Genomic DNA, 26,310 nt, shown 5'->3' with positions numbered 1-26,310 from the left:
AATGCCATGCTCCCTGGTATTCCTGGTGCCATGGCCAAGCGCTAAGCCTCAAGGAGAAGAGGGAGGCACAACAAATGGGCTCTGCTAAAACACACACATAGAAAGTGTGTGCCTTAGCAAATCCTCTTCCACCTGGGAATCTCTAAATTACTTTGCCAGGTTTGCTGTATTCCACCAATTAATACTACATCCTCTTTTCTAACACACTGGAAAAACAGAAGAAACCACGTTTTCATCTGTGAGTTTCCACCTGCTTAAAATAGCCCCAATTACTCCTTTGTTTTCCATTTAGCACAAACTCACTGACTTAAGAAATACAGAATATTCTCTGTGAGCAACAGTGTCAGCTATAGGTATTTAGGCTGACAATCTCTTTATGTTAATGCTGATTTGTATGGTTACTCAAGGTGCATATTTTAGCTCTCCTGTGCACATTTAATACTTCAATTCTATCTTCAAACGCTAATCTCTTGTAACCTATGTAAATAAGTATTCAGACTCTGCTGTGTGGGTGATTAAACAGTTATAAATATGAATAAAGCTCTAAATAATTGGGTTGTATTTCAATTAATTTTAAATAAAATCAGCATAAATTTTACAATTTGAAAGGTGCTGTATTTCCTAAGTTGGAGAGACATCTATTTCTCTCCTGCTACTTCATTTCCATACTCCTGATTTACAATGACATGTGAAGCAGAGGGAAACAAAGCCCCTTCAACGTATCTCCTTAACCTCAAGCAGACAGACAGCACCAGCACCAGCACCAGTGGCTGAGCCTTGCTGGCAACACAGAGACTACTTCTGCCAAAGGTGAAGCCTGTACGTGCAACGGTTTTGGACCAATGATGTCAAAGGAAAATTTGTCTCTTACTTTAATAGAGGGAGTGACAGAACACCCTTTGCCAATGTTGCTGTCAGTGATGTTAACTGGCTTCAAGGAAGTTGACGTTCTAGCACTTAATCTGCTCTGAGTCTGCCAACTCTTTCCAAAGTCAACAGGAGGTAACAGCTCTCAGGCATATTCAAATGGATGTGGCTCTCTCTCTATCCCAAGACCCTTCCCTTGAGCCTATCCAACGCTGTTCTAGGCTGAAAGCTTCCAGCCCTGTTAGAATTAATCTAGAAAACTGTTTTAAAAAATTGAAATCTGAAGTTACCTTTCCAATGCCAGGGTTGTCCTTGATTTTGGACACAGCTCTCAGAAGGCATGGTGGTGCTGGGGGAGGACAGAGCTGCAGGATGCCACTAAAGTTAGTAGCATATATAGAGAAGTCGTGTGTGTGTGGCAGGGGCGGATGGTATTTCTTTCTCTTCGAAGACAGGTTAAGCTTCTGTGCTGCTCTGTATAAAAGTAATAGCAAGAAAGGACAATGTTACTAGGTGTTAATGGGAATCTGGACCAGACAAACAGATGCTCATTGTCATCACTGCCTGCTTAACAAATCAAGTCATTGTGTTCTAATCTGATTTCATAAGGACAAACCATCAGGAGACTAATAGAAGGAAATATGGGTAGAAAAATTACTTGAAAAATATTCAGTTAATTTCTCCCCCAACAGAGTTTCAATTATAATCTAACTTTCCCCTCTTTCCCCCAACAGCTTGACAGCTGAATCCTAAAATGCTAAAATCTCACTGACGTAATAAAAAGCTGAAATAATCCCCTTGTCACTGGCAGGACCAGATGGACTTTGCTGGTGATAACATTATGAAAGTGGTTCTTTGTACCCTCTACAAGTTACTCAAGGCAGAGGATAACACTCCAAGTCAGCTGAGCTCAAGATCCTCTCTTGTTGGCTGCACTGAAAATCCTTAGATAACAGAGAATTTCCTTCAAGACAGATTGGTTTTTCCTCCTCAATTCCATTCTTTCACATTAAAAGGGAAAGCTATTAAAAAGACATGCTTTAATGTTCTGAATGATAATGATCCTGCTTTTGAAATGCAGAATTTCAAAACATAAAAGATGAAGAAGAAGGAAAAATTAAAACGTACAATTAAAATTGTAACATTCTTCCTTCTGAATAAGAATAGGAACGCAATCAGTTTTTCTGCTATTCCCCATCAGCAACAGCAAACAGTATAGCAAGAAACAAAAACAGAAACTCGACTCTATATCAAAACCCACATGGGAAAAAAATCACCCTGCAGAGGTAAGTAGAACAAATATACGTGTTAGCGAGCACACGCTGGGCAACTGGGGATGGCAGTGAGGGTGAAATCTCAGTTCTGTCAAAGCCTAGGAGGGCTTTGCCACCTGAGTAAGATGTGTGTGATCTGACCCTGAGACTGTCAGTATATAGCCCACCCTCAGATATGTACCGTAAAAGCATCCAACATGCTATCTTTTAACATTACTTTGAATGACTGCTAAGCCAGAAAAAAGGGAAAGTGTTACACTGCCAGCATCTGTGGGCAACCTGAGACCATGCTACTGATGCCAAAAGGTCTTCTGAGGACAAATCACTATTCTGGTCCATGCTTGCAATACAAAGGCTTGTCACTTTGGACAAATTAGTTTATAAATATGTGACGACAAAAAGTCTCTTTATACAATGGCTACTTTATATTTTCATCATGCCTTTTCAGCCCAGGATCTCCAAGTACTTTTCAGTGAGATCACACTGGTACTAGCATCTATGATGTATTATAAGCAACAGAAATATGGAGAAACTAAGGCAGTGCTTTGCTGTCGTACCTAATTTGGGGTAAATCTAGACCCCTAACCTTGCCACGAACCTAGTCCTCAGGGACCCTCAGGCTGAGTCAGCTTAGTAAGCTGATCAGAGAAGGAAACTCTTCCTTTGCTTATATTTATGGCAGGTTAGAAGCAAAAATTAACACTGAGAGCAGGACGGCTGCACAGTTTCTTCCAGCAGCAGTATTGGCTTCAAATGAGTTACAGTACAAAGAACTGGTTGCGCCTTGATGAGCAAAATTACTCACTTGGGACAAGATTAGACAGCTAGTCAGTACAAGGGGCAGGACACTCAATACAGACCCCCAAAATTCCCAGTCCTATGCTCTACATTCCCAAACTTGTGTGTTAAACTCCTAGACCTTTTTAATTCATCAACTTCTAGAGATGCAGACCCCCTATGTGCTTCCTTCTCCCTCTACAAACACTGCAGGATTTAGAAAGAGACAAACACTCGTGTGATGAAAAAATGAGGCTCTGTTTCCAAACTCAGAGGGAGCCAGAAGCCACAGCCTTGTGAGGGACAAGTTGGACTTTTGCCTCTGAGGAAAGAAGCAGCTTTTGACTCCTGCTGCATCCGGAAACCAGCAGGAACTGCGTCCCGCAGTGAAGCAAAACACTGCAAGCATGGGTTTATACAGAACCTCGGGTTTCAGGTAGCAATGAGAACTGATTTAATTGCCTAAATCTCAAATCTCCTTGCTAATACCTCATTCGGTATGAAAACATATGCCTGAAATAGTACACCAGGCAAACAGTTGCACAACTTCACTATGGTTGCAGCTGCACACTAAAACCGTAATGCCTCCTAAATTATATGCAGCTTTATTGTGCAGAAAAGAGTCTCTACCTGTTGGTACTCTCATTGTGGAACTCAAGACAGTCATTACTCTCTATCTCCAAGTACCAATTAACAATTGTGGTTATTATTTAATCATCTTGTTGATTAATATAAAAGATAGTGTTTATTTCTTTGTTTACATGCTATGATCCCTTGTTGAAGTGATAAAAACTCATCAAGAGAATGTCTTCAAAGTGCAATCAAGATATACATTAAATCCTGATGCAATAATTATTCCTTCAATAGATCTGGCTGAAGGAGCTCCTCTGGGAAACATATGTGAAACAGAATGAGATACAAAGGACAAATTTACTCGGGAATTCTAACACTAACACTCAATGAGTAAATACACCCAAACAGGCCAAGCTAAGCAAAGTATATAAACAAATGAACAGAAAATTCGGCCTTTTTGAAGAATAGCATCTCTCAACATAGCTCAGTAAAACTAGTTACTATCCATTACTAGTTGTCTTAACTTCCTCACCAAGACAGAACAACTTTCAAAGTGATTCACTTCCAAGACTATTCACACACTTTCTGCATCTCCACTGTTCAAAGGACAGTGCCATATGCTAGCTAAAGCAATTAACTGCTATAGTGCTGATAAATCCTCTTCCTATGAGTCTGGAGTGCCACAGTTTTACTAAGAAATTTGGCAAAGGGACTGCTGATGTCCATGCGAGATAACAGGAAACTGAAAAAGCAGAGGAACTAGAGTAGCTGTGGTAGAAAATAATCAGTGCTTTGATGGGCAACAGGCCAACTGCACTAATAATGATGTATGTGGTTCACATTTAAAAAGCATCTCAGGTAGTAGTGCACAAAGCTTAATTACAACCTCTCTGTGTCTGAATGCAAAAATTCCTTTGCCCGACATTAAAATGAGGTTGTTTCTGGAGTTGGAACATCACAGGCATCTTGTACCAGCAGCATCAAACAGCTGGTTGGGTTTGGTTTTGCATGTTTTGTTTGGGTTTTTTTCTAAGGGAAAAGTTAAGGATCTAATGGAAAGAATAGGGCAATTTAGGCAAAACGAAACATTACTATCAAACTGTAGACGCTGACTATTAATTCAAGTAATTGTCAACCTCAGCTCCTATAAGAAGAATGATCAGTTCTTTAACTACTACAAAAGCCAGCTGGGCAGCAGCCTTCATATGCTTTACTTGGGCTGCTGGACTGGTCCAGGCAAAGAGCACCACACAAGGACTCATCAATCCTTACGCACTTCTTGCAGCACCAAAAATATACTTAGTGGCATCCCAGCCAAGTACTCATTAGGCCAAAATACAGGCCAAGCTGGTTTGGATATGGGCCCAACTAAATCAAACAAAATCCAACTTCACAAAACTCCTTACTTCAGTAAAATTCATGAGAGTATGTACTTACAGGGAGCCACTTCTGAGACACTCCAGAGCACTGGATTTTTCTGTAGTACTTATCCGACAACCCATTACTGAATTTACACCTAATTTTCCTGTTCTTTTTTTCTCCAGCATTCCTTTTCTCAGGGGGAATTTGTCCCATGAAGACAGGGAAGGCAAAGCTCTCATAAACTGGGCCTTTTTTGCCTAGTACCAGAAAGACAGAAGTCAGGCTCCTACCAGATCACTTTCTGCAGGAGCCCAGTTGGGTGCCATGCCTATTTCCTGATTTGCTGCTTTTTCTCAAATTCAGTCTTGCACAAGAGGCCCTCACAACCATCTTCAGCACCACAGTGGGCTGTCTGACCTTCTCCAATACCAACTTCTGTTTCCTCACAGAGGAAATTATGACCTGTAGGGAATACTATGCAAAACTTCAGCATTACAGTCATTTCTTTTTCTGGGCATTTTCCAAGCATTTTGTCACAGCTTTGACACAGAGGTACACTTTCCACCTACCTTCGCTCTCCCCATTCAACCTCCACGAAGCACCCTTCTACAAAACATTCTTGCAAGGGAAACTAAGCTCCGCACTCTTATGCCGCTCCTCCAATTAAAGCAAGAGAGACACCCATGTATATTATTTTTACCTCCGGCTGTGAGATCTACGGTCTGCATTTTGCTTAACTCTTTCTATCTTTAATAGAAGATGTCTTTTAAGATGCTCTGGAGAGTTCTTTTCTCATAGCTAGGTGTCACAGTAGAAAATAAAACTAATATATGGCACATGCAGGGGTACTCAATATCAAATGACAAGGGACAGTCTCTAACCTGCTCTTTCCCCCACACAATTTACAGATTACTAGGTTTTCTGCCATGCATGGATGAGACCAGTGAGGAAAACCATGGCCAGATCAATTACATAATGCTTAGCATCTAGGGAGTAAGACTATGCAACAACAGTAGCTACAAAGCCTGCCCATTGAAAGAACCATACAATTTTTTATTTTAAATTCTGCCTATGTCGTTAACATGACATTTCAGATATTGTGATGTACAGCAAGCTGCTTCTAGCTTACACTCACTGCACATGTTCTGCACATTATAGCTGTGAAAGTAAACAGCAGAATTTAAATCCCTAAAGAACAGTGTTCCTTCTGGGCATAATTTCTCCATGAAAAAGAAAACTAGATTTGAAATTTTTATAACTATGCAAAATTATAAAATTTTTGCTTAACACTTTGTGGAATGTATTAAGCTTCAGAAGGAAGGGTGATGTGAAATGTACTCTGGGACACATACTAGAAATGGGTCAACTGAGATAGATAACAGAGGATTTAATTGACATGGTGGGTTTACTGACAAACCACCGTAAGTCAGAAATAGAACTGGGAGTCCTGCTTCCCATTATTAAGCTCCACTTACAAAAATAATAAACAAAAACCTCTGCACATTCATCTCAGCATGACTCATTATATATTAACAGTTTTAGTGTTATTAGCCAGCCTTATCTTTCAGAGATCACTGTCATTATTCACATTGTGAGAATGCTTAAGGGCTTCACTGAAAGAGTCAAGGCCAAAGAATTGTACAGTCCAAGCCTTAAATATCCTGAACTTTGGAGTTTACTCAAGAGTACACTTACTCAAGAGTTTTGGTTTGACCTTGCCAGACAGACATCACGGGAGCACTTTTTATCCTGATTCTGAATACTCTGCAAAGCTTGCAAAATTCTGGATGCAGGTTTAGAGTGGAAATCAGTTTACTCTAAGGCAAGACTTTTCCAAACTTTCCCAGTTCCCAGCCCAACAAGGCATCAATCCTCCACCACATAACCAATATCCCAAGCCTTTCCCACTGCAAACCAGCTCCAAAGGAAGCAGTGGGAAAGTCACAGTCTGTCATTGTATCTGGAGTTCCAGTTATTGTTTCCTTAATTACTCGTCAATACAGACAACAAATAGACGGATGTCCTACAATACACCCTCCAGCACTCTGTCCCAAGCCTTCCGCAACTCACAGAATAAACTTGGTTGGTATTATTACTTTTACTATCGCTATTACTGCTTGATTTGTGGTTCTAAAATTAGAAAGGTAGCACAATGAAACAGTGCAGTTGCTATGCAAAACCCCAAGCAAACTTTATTTTTAACAAGGTATCCATTTCCACTAACAGCATTTGATTTGGAAAATAAAATCTGGTTCAGAAAGAGGCATCTTTAAAGAGAAAACTGGGAATGTCTAAATCTGTCATGAAGGTTTGAGAAGGACAGGCACCATCTGTATTTCTACAATAAATTTTGTCCAAGGAGTCACTTATAAATTATACGTTAAATTTTGAGGTTATGGTCTGTTCTTCCCCCTAGAACAAGCTTACTAGGTTCCTGTGATGCATATATAGCTTCAGGAGGATACAAAGGCTTTCCTCACATTAATACCATTACACAAGTACAGCACCAAACCTTTGTTTGCTTAGCTGTCCCAGCAATGCTGTTGAGAAGCACTGCCAGGAAGAACAAACAATTAATGTTCCTTATTTCAGTGCTTCAACTTCCTCAATAAATAATTAGTTCATCTGGATCACAATGCACAGCCTCAAACAATAGCATTTTTATAATGGGTGATGGTAATAAAGTTTCAATAGAAGACCATTATTCTGAAACATTCCAAAATGTCAAACCACATCTAATATTGTGGGGATATTACCAAGCCAACATTTACGAGAGAAAGTATCTCCAATATGAGGTTAAGTTCATGCCTTGCCTCTTGCACATAGCATAATCTCGCAATTCAGGCTTGAATTTCAGCCTCTCGCTTTGAGTGACCTCTTAATTTTCTCTTACTATCTCTTATTAAAATCAGCAAGGCAGAAATAAAAATCAGCTATGTTGACATATTAGGAACATCATCTGCTCACAGTTGATCAGAGAAGACGGGTCCAGAAGGGATTTTAAGAGGTTATCTACACCTTCCCAATGCTCCATGGTAGGATGAACTTTACCTAATACATTCCAGTATGTATTGGTCCAACTTGCTGGAAATCTCCAGTAAAAGCAAGCCCACAGCCTCCTGAGGCAATCAATTCCAGTTTTTAACTAGTCTTACTGTTAGAAAATTCACACCTCATGTCTCATAAATCTGACTTGCTGTTCCTTATTTTCCCTCCACCTCCCCAGTAGACATGCAGAGGAGCTTATTTCCTTCTCTGGCAGCACCTGTTACCTGTTGTAAGAGACTGAATTCTTATCGAAGACCACTACCACACCCCAGTCTTCTCTTTTACAAGTTAAAAAGTCCTGATCCTTCCAACCTTTCCTCACACGTCAAGTTTCCTTGATTTCTGACCGTCCTTGTTGCTCTCCCCCTACTCTATTCCCATCCTCATAAAGTATGGAATCAAAGCTTCATGCATCAGTAAGCAATAACCAAGACTCACCTGAATTCAGGCACCATACCGAAAGACCAGGCAAAGCCACTTTGGAATAAACTCAAAAAGACCCCTGGAAGATGACAAGTTAAAACAAACCTGCAGGGTACTCCTGACATAAAAAGAGCTTCCTCATGCTGTACAGAGCCAAGAGCTGATCCCTCCTCTCAGCTACACTTTATTATTTAAACAGAAGCAACCAAACAAGCCCATCTTCAAGCATTCAAGTGATTTGCATACAGGAATCCAGGAAGGAATTTTCACAGCTCCTCTTCATTTAAGAAATGGCAAAGGACAGATTTTCACAAGCCCTGTTGCACTCCAATCGTTTTTTCTGTTCTCCCAAACAAGCAGTTTCTGAGGTTGCTGCTACAAAATTTGTCATGAGTGACGTCAGCTCCATATTCTTTTCAGCTTGCAGATTTAAGACGCTTTTCTGGCCAAAGAACATTGCTTCAGCAGCCAGGACCAGGGTTCAGGAACTGACTTTTATATATATACATATATATATTTTTATATATATATATACACACACACACCCCCCCCAGAATAACAGCTAGTCACTGCAGCCTGCCACATATCATTTCCAGCTCTGTTCACTAATGATGTTAAACAAAGCAAGAGCAAATGAACATATTGCTGTACTTCCATACTCGCTGTTTACAATTGTACCATATGACAAACTGCTGAAAACCTGTGTAGGTTAATCTTTATGTAAGCCAGACTGTCAACACCTAATATAGAAATATGTCAGTTCCCGGGCTGCACACTGCATAGCTAGCTACGTATTGAAAATACAGCTACCTGAATGCCAGCAATATTTCCTCGCTTTGTTTCATGAACTAACTGAGCTAAAGCAGGCAGAACCACATCAATCTAAGCACACTCCTTAGGCAAGAAAGTTGGACTTATTTGCCAGTGAGACATAAGACTCGTGAAACAGTCAGGTTGAGCAAAATAAAATTCTAGTCTCATTTGTACTCTATCACAAAAAGTAATAAAGACATTTTTAAAACTACAAAGTAATGAAACAGAAACAATGGTTCTAACTAGCCCTTCATTATTAAAGTCATTGCTTAAACAGACCACTTAAAATTTTACCCTGTAATATGAGCTCCAGGTATACAGAAAGAAGCCAGTATCAAAATGACTTACCAGGCAATAAATTATTTTTGTTACAAAGGATATTACACTCCATGCTATTCATCAAAAATAATCTGGTAGGAAAAGCAAAAGCATTCGGCTCATTCAGGCCGCTCCAGGGAAGAAACAGGCACATTTGCGAGTGGAAAGGATGAGAGATAAAATACAGGACATGGCTAACAAGGGTTCCTCTGAAGCACTAGATTCAGGCAAATATCAGACAGGAAAAAGAGGGACTGAATGAGGGAGAAAGTCAGTATTTTCACATTCCTGATCACAAATAGCAGTCTGAATACAACTTAGCCTCTGTGACTGTAAAGCCTCCTTTACCATAAAAGCTCTGGGGTGGGTTACATTTTCAGGTTACCTTCCTTTGCCCCAACACACCATCCCCACCGACATACCTTTCTCATCACCTCCAGCTCCCTCAGTTCCACATTTTAGTGCTCATCTACAAAATCCACAAAGGATCCATTCCCGCTTCAGCTGGGTTTTATTTCAGATGCTTAGTCAAAGGCTTGACACCTATACTGCCAAGCAAATAACTTCTCAGGGGGGCATTTACTTATTTCTACTGTTAGCGAGTTAAATGGTCACTGACAGCATTAAATGATGCAGTGGAAATCACCCAAGTACAGAAGTCGTATGCCCACACAATGAGTATTTTTAAACAGAGGAGGTACATACGGGCTTCTTAAAGCCCAGCGTTCCTGTGATTTATTTAACTGACATCAGTTCTGAAATGATCCTTCTCAGAGGTATAATAGGCTGAAATTGCAGCGCCATTTAAAATAGCACTTAGCAGGAAAATGTGAGATGCATGTTCTTCCACCACTGCAGATGGAGAGATTTGACTATTTCTGATCGAAAGATGGTAACTTCAAATTTCAGCAGAAATAAGCAACTCCTGAAGACCTGCTCAAGACAGATTATCAGAGAATATTCTGAAGCTTGCCCTGGACTCCAACTAGCTTCACTAATAACATTTAGATTAGATTCATTTTATGCTGATTAACTTCCACTGAGTCATTTCCTTCCAGTAAAAACTCCATAGGGCAGTGCTTCTTAATAAGCGAGCTCCACCACTGAGGACATGAAAAGCCCAACAAAGCAGAAAGCAACCCCAAGAACGTCACTCTGTGATGACCAGCAAAGCAGCACTAACTGATGCCGAGCGAGGTGCTGGCTAAGCTCTTTGAAATGTCCTGCCAAAAGAAACATCTTCCACCCTTCCAGCAGGAAGGATGAGGGAAGTTTTAAAAAGCCAAAATTCACTGCTAATTCACAAAAAATTTAAAAGTACCTTCAGAGCAATCCTGCAGTGGATCAAGCACTGCAGCTACAGTGCTGGTGCATTATTTTGGCTTGACATTTCATTTTTGTTATAAATGATGATGTGGGATGTCTTATTTTGCCACGAGCACAAGCACGGAAAACAGTCTAGCTCAGAATAGAAACAGTGTCACTTGAAAGTCCATCTGCCCTGCAAACCACATCCTGCACGCAGTAAACTGTTAGAGTGACTGCAAGTCAGCCATGAGAACTAAATATTCAATACTCAATTAACTATCAGTCTGATTTTACTATTCTGCCTGCTAAATCTGTCTGTCTTAAAGAAGTATTAAAATAGTTAAATACATTATTGGAAGAGTCTGAAAGTCACTAATAAAGTTGCAAAACAGGTGCAAACTGTCAAATTACATCCCCGCAGGGAAGTCACAGTTATCATTTTACCTATGGAATGCTCCGTTCCCACTGCAGCAAAACCACCAGCACAGCTGCCACTGCCACCGAGCTGAGGAGCCCCAAATAACGGAGTCAGAGCAAGCACTGTTGTTCAGGAGTCCAGGAACCAAAAAAGCAGGCAGACTGGGAGGGCTGGGGTGGGGGGGAGGCAGGAGAAGTGGTCCTCTTGACAAGCTAGGAAGGGCAGAAAGAAGGGAAGAAGCCAAAAGGAAAAAAGAGACTATGGTAGCTAGACAACAGTGAGATTCCATATATTCAGGAAAACAGAATAATCAGGTGCGTTCAGCTATGGATGAATGAGAAATTATTGAAAGGATCATATGAAAAATCCTTAAATTAAGGGAGAAAATATTAAGTTCAGGAGAGCAGAAGATCAGAGAGACAACAAAGTGAGAAGAAATATCTGTACGACTCCAGTCAAGATTACCCATAAATACTTCAGACTTTTCCCTAGTTTAAAATCCTTTCCACCAGCCACCGTTTACCCCCACAAATAAATTCAAACTTGGGTGTCTCTGAAGCCACAGATTCTCCCCTCCAACATATCTGTGAGCACATCTGGTTTAAATTATTCTGCTTTGCTCTTCCTCCTGAGCATCATGAACATCTCAGAATATAGAGCTAATCCAAGACCCAACCGCTGCAACAGCAGTCTCCACTGAACCACCTAGAGCAGCTCAAAAAGTCACCACATCTCTTGGAGGGGCTGCCTCTGGTACTCCAGAACCTCCTATATTATCGTCCATCAAGGCACTCAGGGCTGACAAAAATCAGCCCTCCCCAGGGATGACCTCATATGATAAAGATCTTTAAGGCATCTAGTCAGCAGAAAACACTGCAAGTGTTTTGCTGTGCCCTAATTCTGCTTTTGCTATGAAGCTGGAGTAAAGACCTGGAACATCCTCTCCAAAATCCTGACCTCACCATGAGCTACCCACATCCCTAGATCCATTTTTTTGCCCCTCTTTCACTGTCTCCTCCTCTCCATATTTCCCACCAATGTGGTTGGCACCAGGCTCCCTCCCTTCTTCATTTCGGCACCTCCAGCATAGCCCAACCTGCTCCCACACAACACATGTAGCTTGTGCTATCCAGGTGAGGGTTCTCCTTCCAAACATCTTCCTAACCGATGCCTTGCATGATCTCTCCTTGGTTCATACCATCATCCCTAACCCTCTATACCGGGGACCTTGCTCTTCCAAGGCGCTGCCCCCTAGATGCCCAGCGCTGCTTCATCTGGTCACCACCACCCCCTCTTTCTCAGCCAGTTCCCTTTGAGGCTCTCTCCAATCCTCACCACGGGCTCTCCACCTTGGCTGATCATTCAGTGCCTCCCCCCTCTAATTAAATAGCCATATCCTGATCACAGATCTACTGGCCTTTGTGACATTTTTCACGCTTTTAGCAGTGTTCTATCTCAGCAGCACCGATGTCCGAAACTCTACCTTCCCTCTCCTCTCAGCTACTCCAATTTCTTTACCTCCTCCCTTTGCTGAAATACAGCTCTGTGTCTCATCTCTGCTTGCCCCGTCAGTCTCGTAGTCATCACGGATGAGCTCTTCATAGCAGGGAGCCTGGCTTACCATATGCTGATAAAGCACTGTCTGAATGGATGATGCAGTATTAGCAACGATACCAATAATGATGTTCTGCTCTTAAACACGCTGTCCTGAGAGTCATTCCTGTTTCCAAGAACAAAGCCTACTAAATTCAGGCTTATCTTCTAACTTATCCTACTTACGGGCTAACGTGAAATGGGCTATACCTAAAGCGTACGCAGTTTTGTTTGTCCTTAATTATAGGCAGTAGTATGCTGCCACAGCAACTCGGAAAGCTTAAGCTGCCCTCGGATGATACAAGATACGGCACAACGCTGCACACCCTGCCCCGTCTCCAGTCCCCGCACAGCGCCGTGCTACAGCCGGGCCACGTTTGCTCTCCGGGGACAGCTAGCGACCACATTCCCGCAGCCGCGGCATGGCACTGGCAAGACCAGGCAAGCCCTTCGGTGGCACCCGCTCCGTCTCCATTTGCACATCTGCACGAGGGCTTTCTTGCTCTCCCTGCCTCCACGCAGAAAGGGAAACGTGGCTGGGAAGGCATCCCCCTCTCCAGCACCACGCGGTGGGGAGGACGCTGCGGGGACCGGGCTGCTCCAGCCCACTAGATTCAGAGGAGGCATTCAGTACAGGGAAAAGGCTAATTATACATATGGCTCCACCCCAGAACAGCTTGATGCTCCCCTTCATCTGCATATCTGTAGCTCTCCCCAAGCCGCAGGTTGCTCAGCCACCTTTCCTGACCAGCTTCCACCAGTGACCCAATGGTAGCAAAAAAAAAAAAAAAAAAATGGGGCATTGCGGGGCATTTAATGAAGAAGGGTTGATGCACCGAGCGGCTGTCGAGCTGCATTAATGCCAGCGAGCCATCACCTCCCTGAAGAGCCCCGCAGCTCCTGTGATGCTGCTAACGACACTGCAAAGCAGGGACAAACCATGCATGGGTTTTGGACATACCTGCCAGCAAGGCAATCTTAATTAGGAAGAGCTGGTACCCCACTTTCCTAGGTAATTAATTCAAATTTAATATTCCTGCATCACCTCAACGCAGGATTTCTTGGGCGTGGGTTATGCTTACTGAGGAAGCTTTAACAAGTGACTGTGCTTCCTCCCTTGACCCATCATTCACCAAGAATTTACTATGGTTATCTGTAACTACAGCAAGCACTTCTGTTTCAACCTCACAGACCAGCTTAACTACCACAGGTCAGCACCGAAAGGTCTAACTCAGGATCCAATGAGTCACACATTTTCTTCGCCTTTCAGTGAACTACTACTTGTTCATAACCCAGTTATCCACTTTATCTGTCAAAGAGATTTAAATTGTGCCAGCTCTGCACAAAGCCTGGATACCAGTGCATCCCAGCAGGGTACAGGGCAAAAGTTTACAGCTATTAAATACAGAGAACTAGTGAACTACATTATGAGCTTAGCAGAAATATAATTCTTGCTTTTAACAGGACAGAGAATGACAGGCTGAAGTGATTTAGCTAGAAGCATCTCTAACATGGCAACTTAAAAAAAAAAGTATGTTTCATTTTTTTTGTGCTTTTTTTCCCCTGCATTAAATTCTGAAAGTACTGATAGTCATGGAATAATCAGGTTTAACAGGTTAGCGGTAATATATGCCTCAAGTGTTCCTAATACATCATAATCTTCTTTCACAAAATTTGCATCACTGTCAAACCGAACTACTGATTTTCGGTTGATGCTTTTAACATGTTTCTATGGTTACTTTCCAAGGTCGCATAACTGAAGCCTGAACAGCAGTTCAGAAAGACAAAAGGCATTTTGCATCCTTCACCATATTAAATAATTTATGAAAGTTAAGGCATCCTCATGGAAAAAAACATTATAAAAGAATAGGTTCTGAGGTTATTTTCCCAGCAACAGTTTGAAGCACAGTAAAATCAATATCTCTACAAAAGCCTTCAAGAACTAGACTATTTGACTAATGTTCCATATGGTACAAAATGCTAAGGAACATATTCTAAGTTTAGATCTATATGCACAAGCCTACATGAACTGCATGAACGGACCTTAAAGCAGAATATGTAGACATCTAATTTGCTGCTGTCAGCTTCATCTTTTAAATCAGGCACTAGGCATTGTCTCAAAGTATTTTAAACTAAAAAATGCAAAAATAAAACTGAAAAAAATGAAGTACAAATGGTAATGACAGCCTTTATTATTTCCATCGTTTTTCATTCAGAGCCACACAGATTTCATCTGTCCCCGAAACGTTACAAATTTTGACTAGCGTAATGAAAGCTTGTACACAAAATATCTGAATTCTCTGCCTACCGCTACACTAGATCAGAGTTTATTGGAACTAATTGAAGTGTCTGAGGCTTGGAACAAAAACACATTAGTCATTTAGTGGTTGTGCTAATACTGCTATGCCTTTCCTGCAGTTTCATTAGATACAGACTGCTTCAATACCCTAATCATATGCTCAGTCACAGCACAATCAGTACACAGAGTACTGACAGGCTGCCCCACCATGCCTAAAGCTGATAAGGTGTCTGCTCTATGAGTAACCTCAATTATTGACTATATTTTATGGTCAATCTAATGACCAAATGTTTATCAGTGAACCATCAGGTGCCTGTAATAGGATAGTGACCCTTAGTTTATATGTACCATTACTGCTCATTAGTGAATAATTAGATTCTTTAATCCACAACTCACAGGCATTAAAATATGATGGAACATCCTGAATCTAGAGAAAGACGACTATGCTTATTTTAACTCTTAAGATGTTCGATTACATTACTCAGAAATTGTATGTTATATCTTGTTAAGAAAAGCTGCTTGTAAAAAGCATATCATGTGTAATGTTTTATATCATGTCTAAATTGACACAGCTTTCCCAAACATGCAGCAATATGACGAGAGTGGAAAGATAATGGGTGTGATTCACCACTGCGATTCTCCACATTTATTAACTTAAATGGTTTTAATCTAGCAAAGCCCAGCAACGCTGCAAATAATTTAGAAACCTGAAAACTAGTGAGTGCCATGTTTGGAAGACTAATTCATCAAACAGAAGCAGGCGGGTGCCAGGGAAAGTAGCTGCAACTACACAGCTATTTCCCTGCTTCAAAGGCAGCAGTCCCACAGCAGCAAGTGCAACCCTGCGACCAAATTAGTTTGAAAAGATGTGAAAATAACCTGACATCAAACATGATTAAAATTTAAGAAGGGGGACTTAATACAGTTTGTCTTCTGCTCAACATCGCCCAGGGTGGCTTGCTTTTATACATATTTTCTTCTGAACAGCTTTGATTCTTCCCAGCTGTCCCGTCACTGCTCAGACCTTCCTTTCTTCTGGCCCTTGCGCACCGAGGCTGGACACCCACGCTCCCACCGAAACGCCGTACCCCCACCACCATCACCAGCCACCCACAGGTGGAAATGGCGTGTTAATGGCGACAGGCTCCATTTCTCCGGGGGGCCTTGATTCTCCTTCCCGAGGGAGTGGTATTTTCTTTTTTGGCAGATGGCCCATTAACCTCTTCCCAAGTGCTCGCCCATTCTCCTCCTCGCTGCCCTTCTCCTGCCTGTTCTTGGAAACACCTTTTCCTCTCTTCCCCAGGTGTCCGGGTGACAAAAATCCCAACAGCTTATTACAGCTTTATACCACAATATGCCAATATTTACTTAGTTGCAAGCATAGCCCACAGAAGGGTCCTACAACTACCTCACATATTTTCACTTACTAATATAAAGTTTGTTCAGGTTCCTCATACCAAAAAACCAAACCCTGTAAACAGGTATAAAACGTGGAGCACTAAGCAAGGCACAGCTCATGCCACACCAAGGGACAAAGCTCAGCTGCATTCTTCTTAAATCTGAAGAATGCAAGATTAAACTTCTCTTCCTGCATTGTAAGGGTAAACTGGGAGCCTCTTCACAGCCATCCATGCCCATGAACTGCGCTTTTTGCTCTGGCTTTCTTCTTCTGTCAGTGACCTACTGAGAAGCTGCATTTTCTGCTAAATCCTCTGGTCCTTCGGTAACATGACCATTGAGTAATGTCTGGCAATTTGCTTGTGTGACACAGTCAGATGTTAATCAAAGCTTTCCTCCCTCTATGACAGATCAGAGTGAGGAAAAAAGCTTAAAACTGATTTAATTTCTTAATACACTTCTGTCTGCTGGCTCTAATATTTGGCTTTGATTTTGAATACTTAGCACTTCCATGCTAGACAGTCTGAATTTCTAGGTAATGAATAAAATACTTTTTTTTTTTTTTTTTTTTTTTGAGAAGCAGAACATAATTAAGCTTGAAGAAATTAAATATGACATTCAAATGAGAAAGAGCTTTGGATGAATATGTAGATTTTGGCTGCACATGTGCTTAAGAAAATCAATGCATTCACTGCAAAGACTATTTTAAAGGTACTCATTCTAACCATCGGTCCCTCTTATCACCAGGTAAATGTTTTGCTGCAGCTCTTAGTTATTATTTTCCAGGTGAGGACATGAACTCTCTGTAGGGTCTTTTCAGTTTGTGACCTTACAAATACAAAGCTATGACTCTCACCGAGGAACAAACTGGAGTAAAAAAAACCAAAAAAAAACCAAAAAAAACCTGCACAGACCTCCTCCCTTCCCAGGCACAAGACAGCCCACAAGCAAGAGTCAAAGGGTGTTATTTCACTGAATAGAGACTCTAGTTTTAATGTGAAAAAGACATTTATTTGCTGCCAGGAAACCGTGCCACAGCCCAAAAGCTAATTGTGCTAGGACCTGTACAAACACAGTTAATGCTGTTTCATGAAGAACAAGACTGGAATCCTTTATTCATGTGAAAAAAATCTGTATCTAGTTTTGTTGCTGCTAAGGAAATCACAGATGCAGTTTCCACAAGCACCCTATGAAGGCTTTGTCTTCCAAAATAACTAACCCTGCACCCTAATACACTGAATGTTAACATACATGCATATTTTTGCCTAGCTACTTTATTTCTGTGACAGAACAGCCCTTTTCCCGAGCTAAAGTCCCAGCCACAGCCCCTTTTACAAAAGGGCTTTTGTAAAAAGATGGAGGTACTCAGTAGATTTGGTCAAAGAGAGGGCAATGATTTGGGGGGGAAAAAAAAAAAGAAAAAAAAAAAAGAGTGTGTCTGTGTGATTATCGATATATTAATTGCATTTATTCCAGTAGAGAACAAGAAACAAAATGCGCCAGGCTCTGCATAACACAAGTGACACACTGGCCCTGCTATGAAGTTCAGAATTTAAGTGACTGAGGAGAGAAACACAGTAAGGAAAGAATCAGCAAATACAATGAGCAGGGACTACAGCATAACACTAGTGCCATGACTCCTCTTCCATCTCTAGGTGCTTGCTGAGGAAGGATTAGCTGGACAGAGAGACGAAGGACAGAGAAGTGGATGCTGCTGCAGAAGATTCAAGGCAGGGATGATCTTCTTCCTCAACACGCTCAAGGCTGGATGGTGCAAAGGGAAAGAGGAGACTGGGCTGGAAAGCCTGGAGCAAAGCAGCCTGATATCCCATCAGTGCTGAACAAAACCAGCCAACACTGTTGATATCCCAGTACTTGTATTGGATAAGCTGCTTCCACCCCAGTTTCTGCCAGTATCTGTCTCTCCCTCATCCTTGAGGATTTCCTCCTCTTCCTCTCCCCTCCTGCTGAGGACTGCACAGCTCGAGGACGGGAGGAAGACTCAGCACGGAAACTTTGATCCGTAAGGTCCCAAAGGCAGGAGGGGTCGGAAGAGAAGGAGCAGTGGGAGAGGGAGCCTCTCCTGAGGTTAAAACCCATGGTGGTGGAGCAGCCTGGGCAATGCTATGCAACGGTTCCCACCTGAGGACCTGCTCAACTTATTTACGCCTGCCAGGGATCAATAATGGATCTCCCTCCCCCAGCCTTTGTGAGATTTTCTGCCTTCCAATTTGTGTTTTTAATCACAGTCATTACTGAATTTGTTTCTTGAATGCTTGTTTTTAGGGAACCCGAGATTCTTAGACAGGCTCCAGAATACTGAAAAAATGAATGCTGAAGTACATTAATGAGCAGTGTGATGAAAGATCATGAAAATGCTACAAAACTAATTCAGATAACTGATAACTGTTAAAGGAAAACTTTATTTCTCACTTAAGTCTTTCTCTCCAACAACCACAAAAAAAGAAAAAGAAGTGCTTTGTGCAAAAAAATTTCAACCAGCCCTGTTCTTTGGTTAAAAAAATTTGAAAGGAATCAATTTTGAACAGAGGAAACATGGGTAGGGAATAAGCAATGTACTAATGGGTTTTAAAATGTTTTAGCTAGCACATAGCTACTAAAGCTATAAAACTTTCACTCAAGGCAAAGACAGATTCATGAGAAGCAATTAGGGCCTGATCCAATGCACAATGATCTCATTCGCAGTCTTGCTGCTCACTTCAAAAATCTTTGAATCAAGCCAAAACAATCATTAGTAAGGATATGCCACTTCACAAAAAAACAGAACTCAGTTTTGCTGACCAGTGACAAAAGCATCACTGGGAAAAAAGATTTTGGGTCTTATTTCAGATTATTAGGCACTGATTTCTTTCTCTCAATTCCAAGGATGCTATTTTATTTTCTGGATTCCCTAGTGAAAGTGACAGTCTTTACATCTGTGTATGGCATACAGATTTACACTGTAATAAATCCAAAGTAGATTAAGCTAAATCCCATTGTTCATACCCACAATACAAAATACAGCAACGAAAGCTGTGCTGCTGTCCAGTCTAGGTACTTTGGAGAGGATTCATCTGCCCTTATTTAGGTAACTAAACCAGAAAAGAGATGTCTGAGCTTTTCCCCTTACCTCTCCTCTCCACTCCCACTGATTTCAGACACCTGTCTTAAAATGAAACAAGTCATCTTCTGTAAGCAACCATTTCTCTGTGTCGACTTCAAACCTGCAGCACTTAGCGCAGAAAACAAAGCACCAACTTACAGACACCACTCTTTGGGCAGTCATTTCCCAACCTCTGTGTACAGACAGACTGTAATATGTAGGCATATAATGCTTAAGACTCATTGTGCTACGTTCTTCTAAAAAACAGGACTTGGGAAGTCGAGCCCTTTCTGAGGTCAGACTGTAACTTAGAGTAAACACGGTGCAAAACATTTTAAAGATCAAGGAAAAGGAAACAATACAATTACCATGATGATTACATAATAAGAAGGATCCTCACTCAGTGCATAAATTTGACTCTAATGCCATTCACAGACATACGTTTTTCAATATTGTTTCAAAACATGTTCAGTTCTGAATTAAAAAAAGAGTTTGGAATGCAAGTACAAAGCCCTGAATTTTGTTGTTTTAAATACCATCTGCTTGACAGCGTATTGCATTTAATCAACATTGCTAATTACAACAAACATTTCACAAATAAAACTAACATACCATTTTTGTTATAAGACCCAAGAATGGAAAAAAAAGATTGTTCTGGGCTACTGCTAAAAAAAAAGAATGTCTTAAGCTGTTTTAACTGTTGCTACCAACTATGGAAAAACTTGTATTTGCATTCTTAAGCCATCCTACTGAATAAAAGTCTAATCTTTTTCATTTAAATCCGAATGAAAAAAAAACTTGCTACTTCAGTTTCTGCTCCAAGGAAACCTACAGAATAACAGACTTGCTACAGGTGGAAATGGCCATTAAGGACTAGACAAAGACCAACACACATCTTCTTGGGTTTTCGTCGATAGAGGTTCCTGATCAGGTCTCCAGAGAGAGAAAGGGGCATCACCATCACATCCCTGCTCCCCAGCGGCAGTGGAAAGCCACAGTCATGACCAGGTGACCAACTCCACCTCTCATCAACCAGCACCGCACGCTACACGTTCTACCCACAGCAAAGACTCAACAGCATTTCACAACCGTTTGAAGACCCGTGAGCGGTTACAGAAAGCAGAAAGGTGAAAAACTACCTTATGAAGAATGAAGCCGCAGCTGAGGTACCTGCCGAGACCCCAGCTGGAGCAACCATGCTCTGGGAGGCTGCTGAGCCACCTGCTCCCGCAGGGTCGGAGTTGTTCTGCCCTGAGCTGATCTGAACATTGGGACCCTCTCGGCCACTTTCTGGTGCTGTTTCTGTCTGGAAAAAAAAAAGAACAAACACCACATGTACAGGTTAATACACTTGCTGAATGGCCATGACAGGGAGAAATCTCATGCAGCACTTCCAAAGAGTGTCTTTGCAAGGGTGAAGGCGAAGATCAGCAGCGACTGAAGAGCAATCCAGCTGGACAAGCGTACTGCAGTAGGTCCTGCAACATAGAAGGTAAAAACCATGACCGCAGCAGATGAGCAGAAAAACAGAGACCCTTTGTGATGGGTAATGCACACTTAAATAGTTTGACAGGCATGAAGAAATGGAAAAAGATAAGCAGAACCCTTTTGTTTTACAGTGTTATTTGGGAACTGGCAGAACTGTTTATCTGGTTCAGTTATAACTGTCAGGAATTATTTCTCAGTGGCACATCATCTACAAGACCTATCTGTTTAAGAGGAACTAACCAAACAGTCACATTTGTAACATGTTTCCACATGAATAACCCCAAGAACTAAATAAAAAAAAATTGATTTTTTAAAACATATATACAGCCCTGCTTTTCAGGATTATTTATCTTACCAGCACAAGTGCACAGCATTTTTTTCTCCTGCAAACTGTTCCAGTGGAAGAACAGGAGTGACTGGAGATGCACCTTCTCTAGCATCATGCATCTGCTGTATCTGAGACAAGAGTTTGGAAGGGGCGATGTTTTGGGGATTTTGCCAAAATATCAGACATCTGTATTGTGAAATTGTGTCATGTCGAAATCTTCATGTTTAGGCCACCGACTCTTCCAGTGCCAAGTTCAATTAAGCCCCATCAGTCAAATGCTCATTGACAGTGCTGGGAAGGCCTCCTTTTCAGAAGAACCTGCTCTATGTCTAGGAGTACTGAAAATTTAATTAAAGACGACACCACAATAAATATTTGTCAAAAGAGTTAATTGCTTCATGTATGATAAAATATGATGGTTCTGTCATCTGAAATACTATGTCGACATTTCCAGCTAATTAGCTAAAATAAATTCCAGAAAAGAAGACAGCCTTGTAATGAAGCACAAACGCAATTAAGTACTTCCTGGGATGCCACCAAATTTTAAATTTTGTGCTGCCATAGATCATGTTTTACAACTACAGATATGCAGACATTGTAATAGGGCCTTCTCAGTTACATACACACCCTCAATTTTCTCATACACTGACAACCCAAACAGAGTTTTTCTCATGAGAACTGAGGCAACCTGGTTATTAGGTACCAAGTAAAAGAAAACTCTTGCCAACCGAGGAGCACTCAACTGGTGCGTGGAATACTGTCGAGTTTCATCTGGACTCATTCCCATAGGTTGAATGCTGAATTCCCAGTTCCAGAAAAGTCAACAAGAAGAAAGTGCACCCAGCTCTTTTGAAGGTCTGCTCTTTAAAGATTAATACTATTATCAGCATTATGGAGTGGCTGACTAACGCTTTACCATAGACTGCTACACAAAAGAGTACTTTCACAGAGCTCACCTAAGAGATGTGAGGCTGACACAGAAGAATACTCACACAGATTAACTTAATCCTAGTGAAGCTACTCGCGCTAGAAGCCTAGCTGGAAAGTTTAAATAACCCTCGGCAAAACCCTTCACTTTGTAATACAGAAGTCTCATGAGATCAGATTTCTCAGCGATGCAGGCAGAAAGGCAGAGACCAAGCACCGCTAGAGATCAACACTGGAACAAATAGATGGTATGGCAGGAACACATGCTTAAAAAGGGGAATCTGTCTATCCCACCCATGGTCTACTGGCAATGACAGCCAGGAACAGAGATGCTTGGAAAAGGATGAGATCCGCTCACGTGGTTAATGGCTTAAAACTAAGTGATGGAGTAACAAGGACCTTCAGATGGTCAATAAAGGAGGTACTTGATCATCAGTGAATTGAAGCAACAAATGTGTGGCCTTGACCTATACCAGTCACAAAAAGTATATGACATGGGGAAAAACATGCAGGCTGGGAAAAATCCAACATGATGTCTGAACTTCTGAGTTACAGGAACTGACACAAAGTGCTAACAATAAGTGGAGCTTACTACGGACTTAGCAATTTGCTAAGAAATCTACACCAGAAACTCTGGATCCAGTATGTGGGGCTTACAAACTGGCACATCACGAGGCTGCCATGCCCAGTGGCCAGTGGCATGATGGCCAGCAAGAGAAGGAAACCCGACCAGCAACCACTGGCAGGCTAACATTAGTGTCTGAATACTCCCCTACATTCTGCCAGGAAGACATAACCCGCTGTCACATGAGCTGTTGTCTCGGATATAAAAATTACAGGGTTAAGATGAATTCCCAAGACATATTTTTCCATTCACTTTCAACAGGGACTACATGAGACAACAAGACTTTGAAACAAAGAAAATCACATTTAAGCAAAATAATGAAAAAAGAAGGCAGAAGCAGCAACATGTTTCTAACCAATCATACTTTAACTAATGCATTATCTAAATGATGGCAAAATCAAAGCTAAATATGAAATCTGTAGAGTTAGCATGGAACTTCAGTGAATTTTACAGCAAATTGTGACACATTTGTAAGAACTGACTGGAATCTGTTAACATATCAATTCCTGTAAAAGCTATTCACACTTAACAAAAATATGAGAAATGTATAACATATATTCCTTTTTCACTGCTTTTTTTATTTCTATGCGAACTTAGAAGCCTACATTTCTAAAAGATCATTACCCAATTAGTATTCTTACACACAGAGGTAACATCAGTTTTGCTGCATGGTAAGAAGCTGAAAAAGCACAAAACAAGTTCTTCCAAGTTTGGGATTCATTTCAAGGACTGCTTGCACCATCCAAAGTGACAGGATTTTCCAGCACAACCATGTACAGCTCTCCCTGAGACAGCTACATCTCTCAGCTGATGACGAGGGCTCAGGTATGAGGAAATTTGTCAGGTCCAAGTCATTTGTCCTGAGGCAGGAAAATCAAAGACAAGTAATGGGACCCTCCTGGGCACTCTGGTTTGTCACACCACAGTGTGGCTTACAGCTGCTGAAGGGTTATGAATAAGATAAAGGGGCTTTGTTTTTAAACTAAATGCAGGAATTACTTTGTGCACCTCCCTCATCCCAACCCACGCTCTTGTGGGGACCGCGTGTAGAAAATATAGTTCTCTAGAGGAATGGGAGCAACTTTGCATGACTTCTTTAAGCATGCAAGTCTGCACAGAGAGAAGACTCCAGTCTGCAGCTGAGAGGGAACTGTGCTTCACCGTTCACTAAATTTTCATAAATCACTCATGATCAAACGCAGAAATCACAACCTTGTCATTATAAAGTGTTACCGACTGCACTGAATATTTAAAGTGTCATAGGCCTCTGCATCCAGAGATTAATGTGTGTTTTAATTTTCTAAGAAAGGGTTTGCCGGACAAAAGCCATTAACCCTCTGGAAGCCAGCTAATCCTCAAAGGAAGGATTTCCAAAACTGCTCTACAGGACCCCCTTCCCTCCGCTCTCTCCAAAGCCACACAAACACTGGTAAGAGCACAGCAAAATCAACGCTTGAAAACGCCACGCCAGGCACTTTGCACATGCAGCAATGACTGATGTCTCGGTGCTTCATACCGGTGCCTGCGTCATGGATGGGAGGGTTTTGGTACCAGCTCCCACTGCCCGTCCCGAGGACACAGGAGCAGGGCTCGACATGCTGCGTTTCGGCTGGCAGCATCCACGCACGCAGCTGAGGTTGGCGGGGCCGCGACAAGCAACGACGGCACGAGCTGTTCCCAGTTCAGATGGCCAAAGGCTGGGGGAGAGGGCAGGGAGGGACGGAGGCAACCCCACATCCTCGGGCCGTGGAGGTGGGCTGGGCAGAGCAGGGGCATCCCCTGCCCCGTCCCCGACTCCCAGCACACAGGTTCCCGGCCGTGACCAGATGGCAGGAAACATCTGCCCAGGTTTAAACAAGTCAGGCTCGTCCAAAATTACACTGTAGAGAAGTTGGCCACAGATTAAATTTCCAGGTACACAGTAGGGTGTCAGGCCATTACCATTTGAAGGACAATTACAACCCTTACAAGCTCTTTACAAGTTTGAAGTGCAAAGCCAAAAACTCAGCCATAACGTTTCCAGTCTCCTGAATATTTCCATTCTCTGGACACTGACCTTTGTCCAGGGATCCAAAAAAGCCAAGCTAGGTGCTGCCACTTTGTAACGCACGCAAAATACGTGCCTGGCAACAAGCAAGAAAAACATGGGAATATAAAAATCTAGAGAAAAATAGATCAATCCCGGGATAGTACTGTCACAGTAAAAGAAAACCAGAATGTTGGAAAGAGCTGCGAAAGAAAGTAACCAGATATGAAGTCTAAATGTAAGTATCAAGAACAGATTCACAGAAGAGGGAATGGAGAAAATTACAAAAGCGTCAACGAGTCTGACACATCTGTGTAATCAGAGTCAGAACTCAATATAATTTATTTTATTTCAAAAAATTGGTCCCATAATGAAAGCATTCAATAGGGCTTCAACAGTGAATTGCAGGTGAAGCTCTAGCAAGATCAAGCCTGAGTTTGTACGGGGGCTTTTTTTTTTTTTTTTTTCCCCTTTCCTTTTTAAGTTGTTTTTACCCCTTCCTGACCAGCAGGCAGACATACAGAATTTTGAGTATTTGCTTTAACTTACTATTTTCCCCTTTCAGACTAGAACGTCACAGCCAATTAAATTGTAAAAACTACTCAATCTAACAATTTTGTAATATATTAAATCTACCGTTTGTATATGATAAAACAATGATTTTCCCTCTAAATGATTCATGCTAAGACTCTTATGACCTACTACCACTAACTGGAACAAATGTGACGTAAATCTCTATCTGGATAATACTCATGCTATAAACCCTTCTTTCCCGTAAGCGTGGATAAGTCCTGCATATGTCTTCTATGTGAAATGTCTCCTCCTGACTGACTAGCATTATGTAAAGTTAACAGTGCAGCATATGCCAGGTTGAAGCGAAACGTGTTCTGGATAAACTTTTTACTGCCACTTGACAATGTTTCTGCCAGGGCTCATTATAAAATAACTAGGGCATTTTATAAGTACAATACACTACTGTAGTCATTTTATAACCCGCAGCTGCGATGTGGTAACAAGAATGCCTAAACCTGTAGTTTCAGGCTTTTATGTGCATCTCGTCTTCAATGTAAATCAAATGCAGAGCGTAATATCCCTTCCCCCAAAACAGGTTTTCAGCTACAAGAGTTGCTAATGTCTGGCTCGTCATTGATCTCTGGAGGCAGAAGGAGAAAAATCAGAGCGAAGTAGAATTAAATAGAAATAGGAGGGCCCGTCTGCTGTCACAGACTAGAAAGCATATAGGAGCTCCAAAGACAACCCTGAGGCCCTTGCTTTTTGGATAAATATCTGAATTACTAAGACAGGTTAAGGGTTTGGATCTTCACCACCAAGAATCACTACC

At 41.6% G+C, this 26,310-nt stretch overlaps 1 protein-coding gene across 5 annotated transcripts in view; it reads right to left on the bottom strand.

The window, feature by feature from the left end:
- KIF26A (kinesin family member 26A) overlaps window positions 1–26,310 on the bottom strand; it is a 102,448-nt gene that overhangs the window by 29,019 nt on the left and 47,119 nt on the right. For 3 of the 5 annotated variants that reach the window (XM_049828342.1, XM_049828340.1, XM_049828341.1), the window contains 2 exons: window positions 20,714–20,880; window positions 1,158–1,341 (listed from right to left, as the gene is read on the bottom strand). In XM_049828342.1, coding sequence (XP_049684299.1) covers window positions 1,158–1,341; window positions 20,714–20,880 — 351 coding nt within the window. The remainder of the gene's footprint in view (window positions 1–1,157; window positions 1,342–20,713; window positions 20,881–26,310) is intronic. The other 2 variants (XM_049828343.1, XM_049828344.1) reach the window with 1 other exon arrangement.

The sequence above is a fragment of the Accipiter gentilis genome, chromosome 25 (assembly GCF_929443795.1).
Source record: "Accipiter gentilis chromosome 25, bAccGen1.1, whole genome shotgun sequence".
NCBI classification, from domain to species: domain Eukaryota; kingdom Metazoa; phylum Chordata; class Aves; order Accipitriformes; family Accipitridae; genus Astur; species Astur gentilis.
This window is presented reverse-complemented; position numbering and strand designations above follow the sequence as displayed.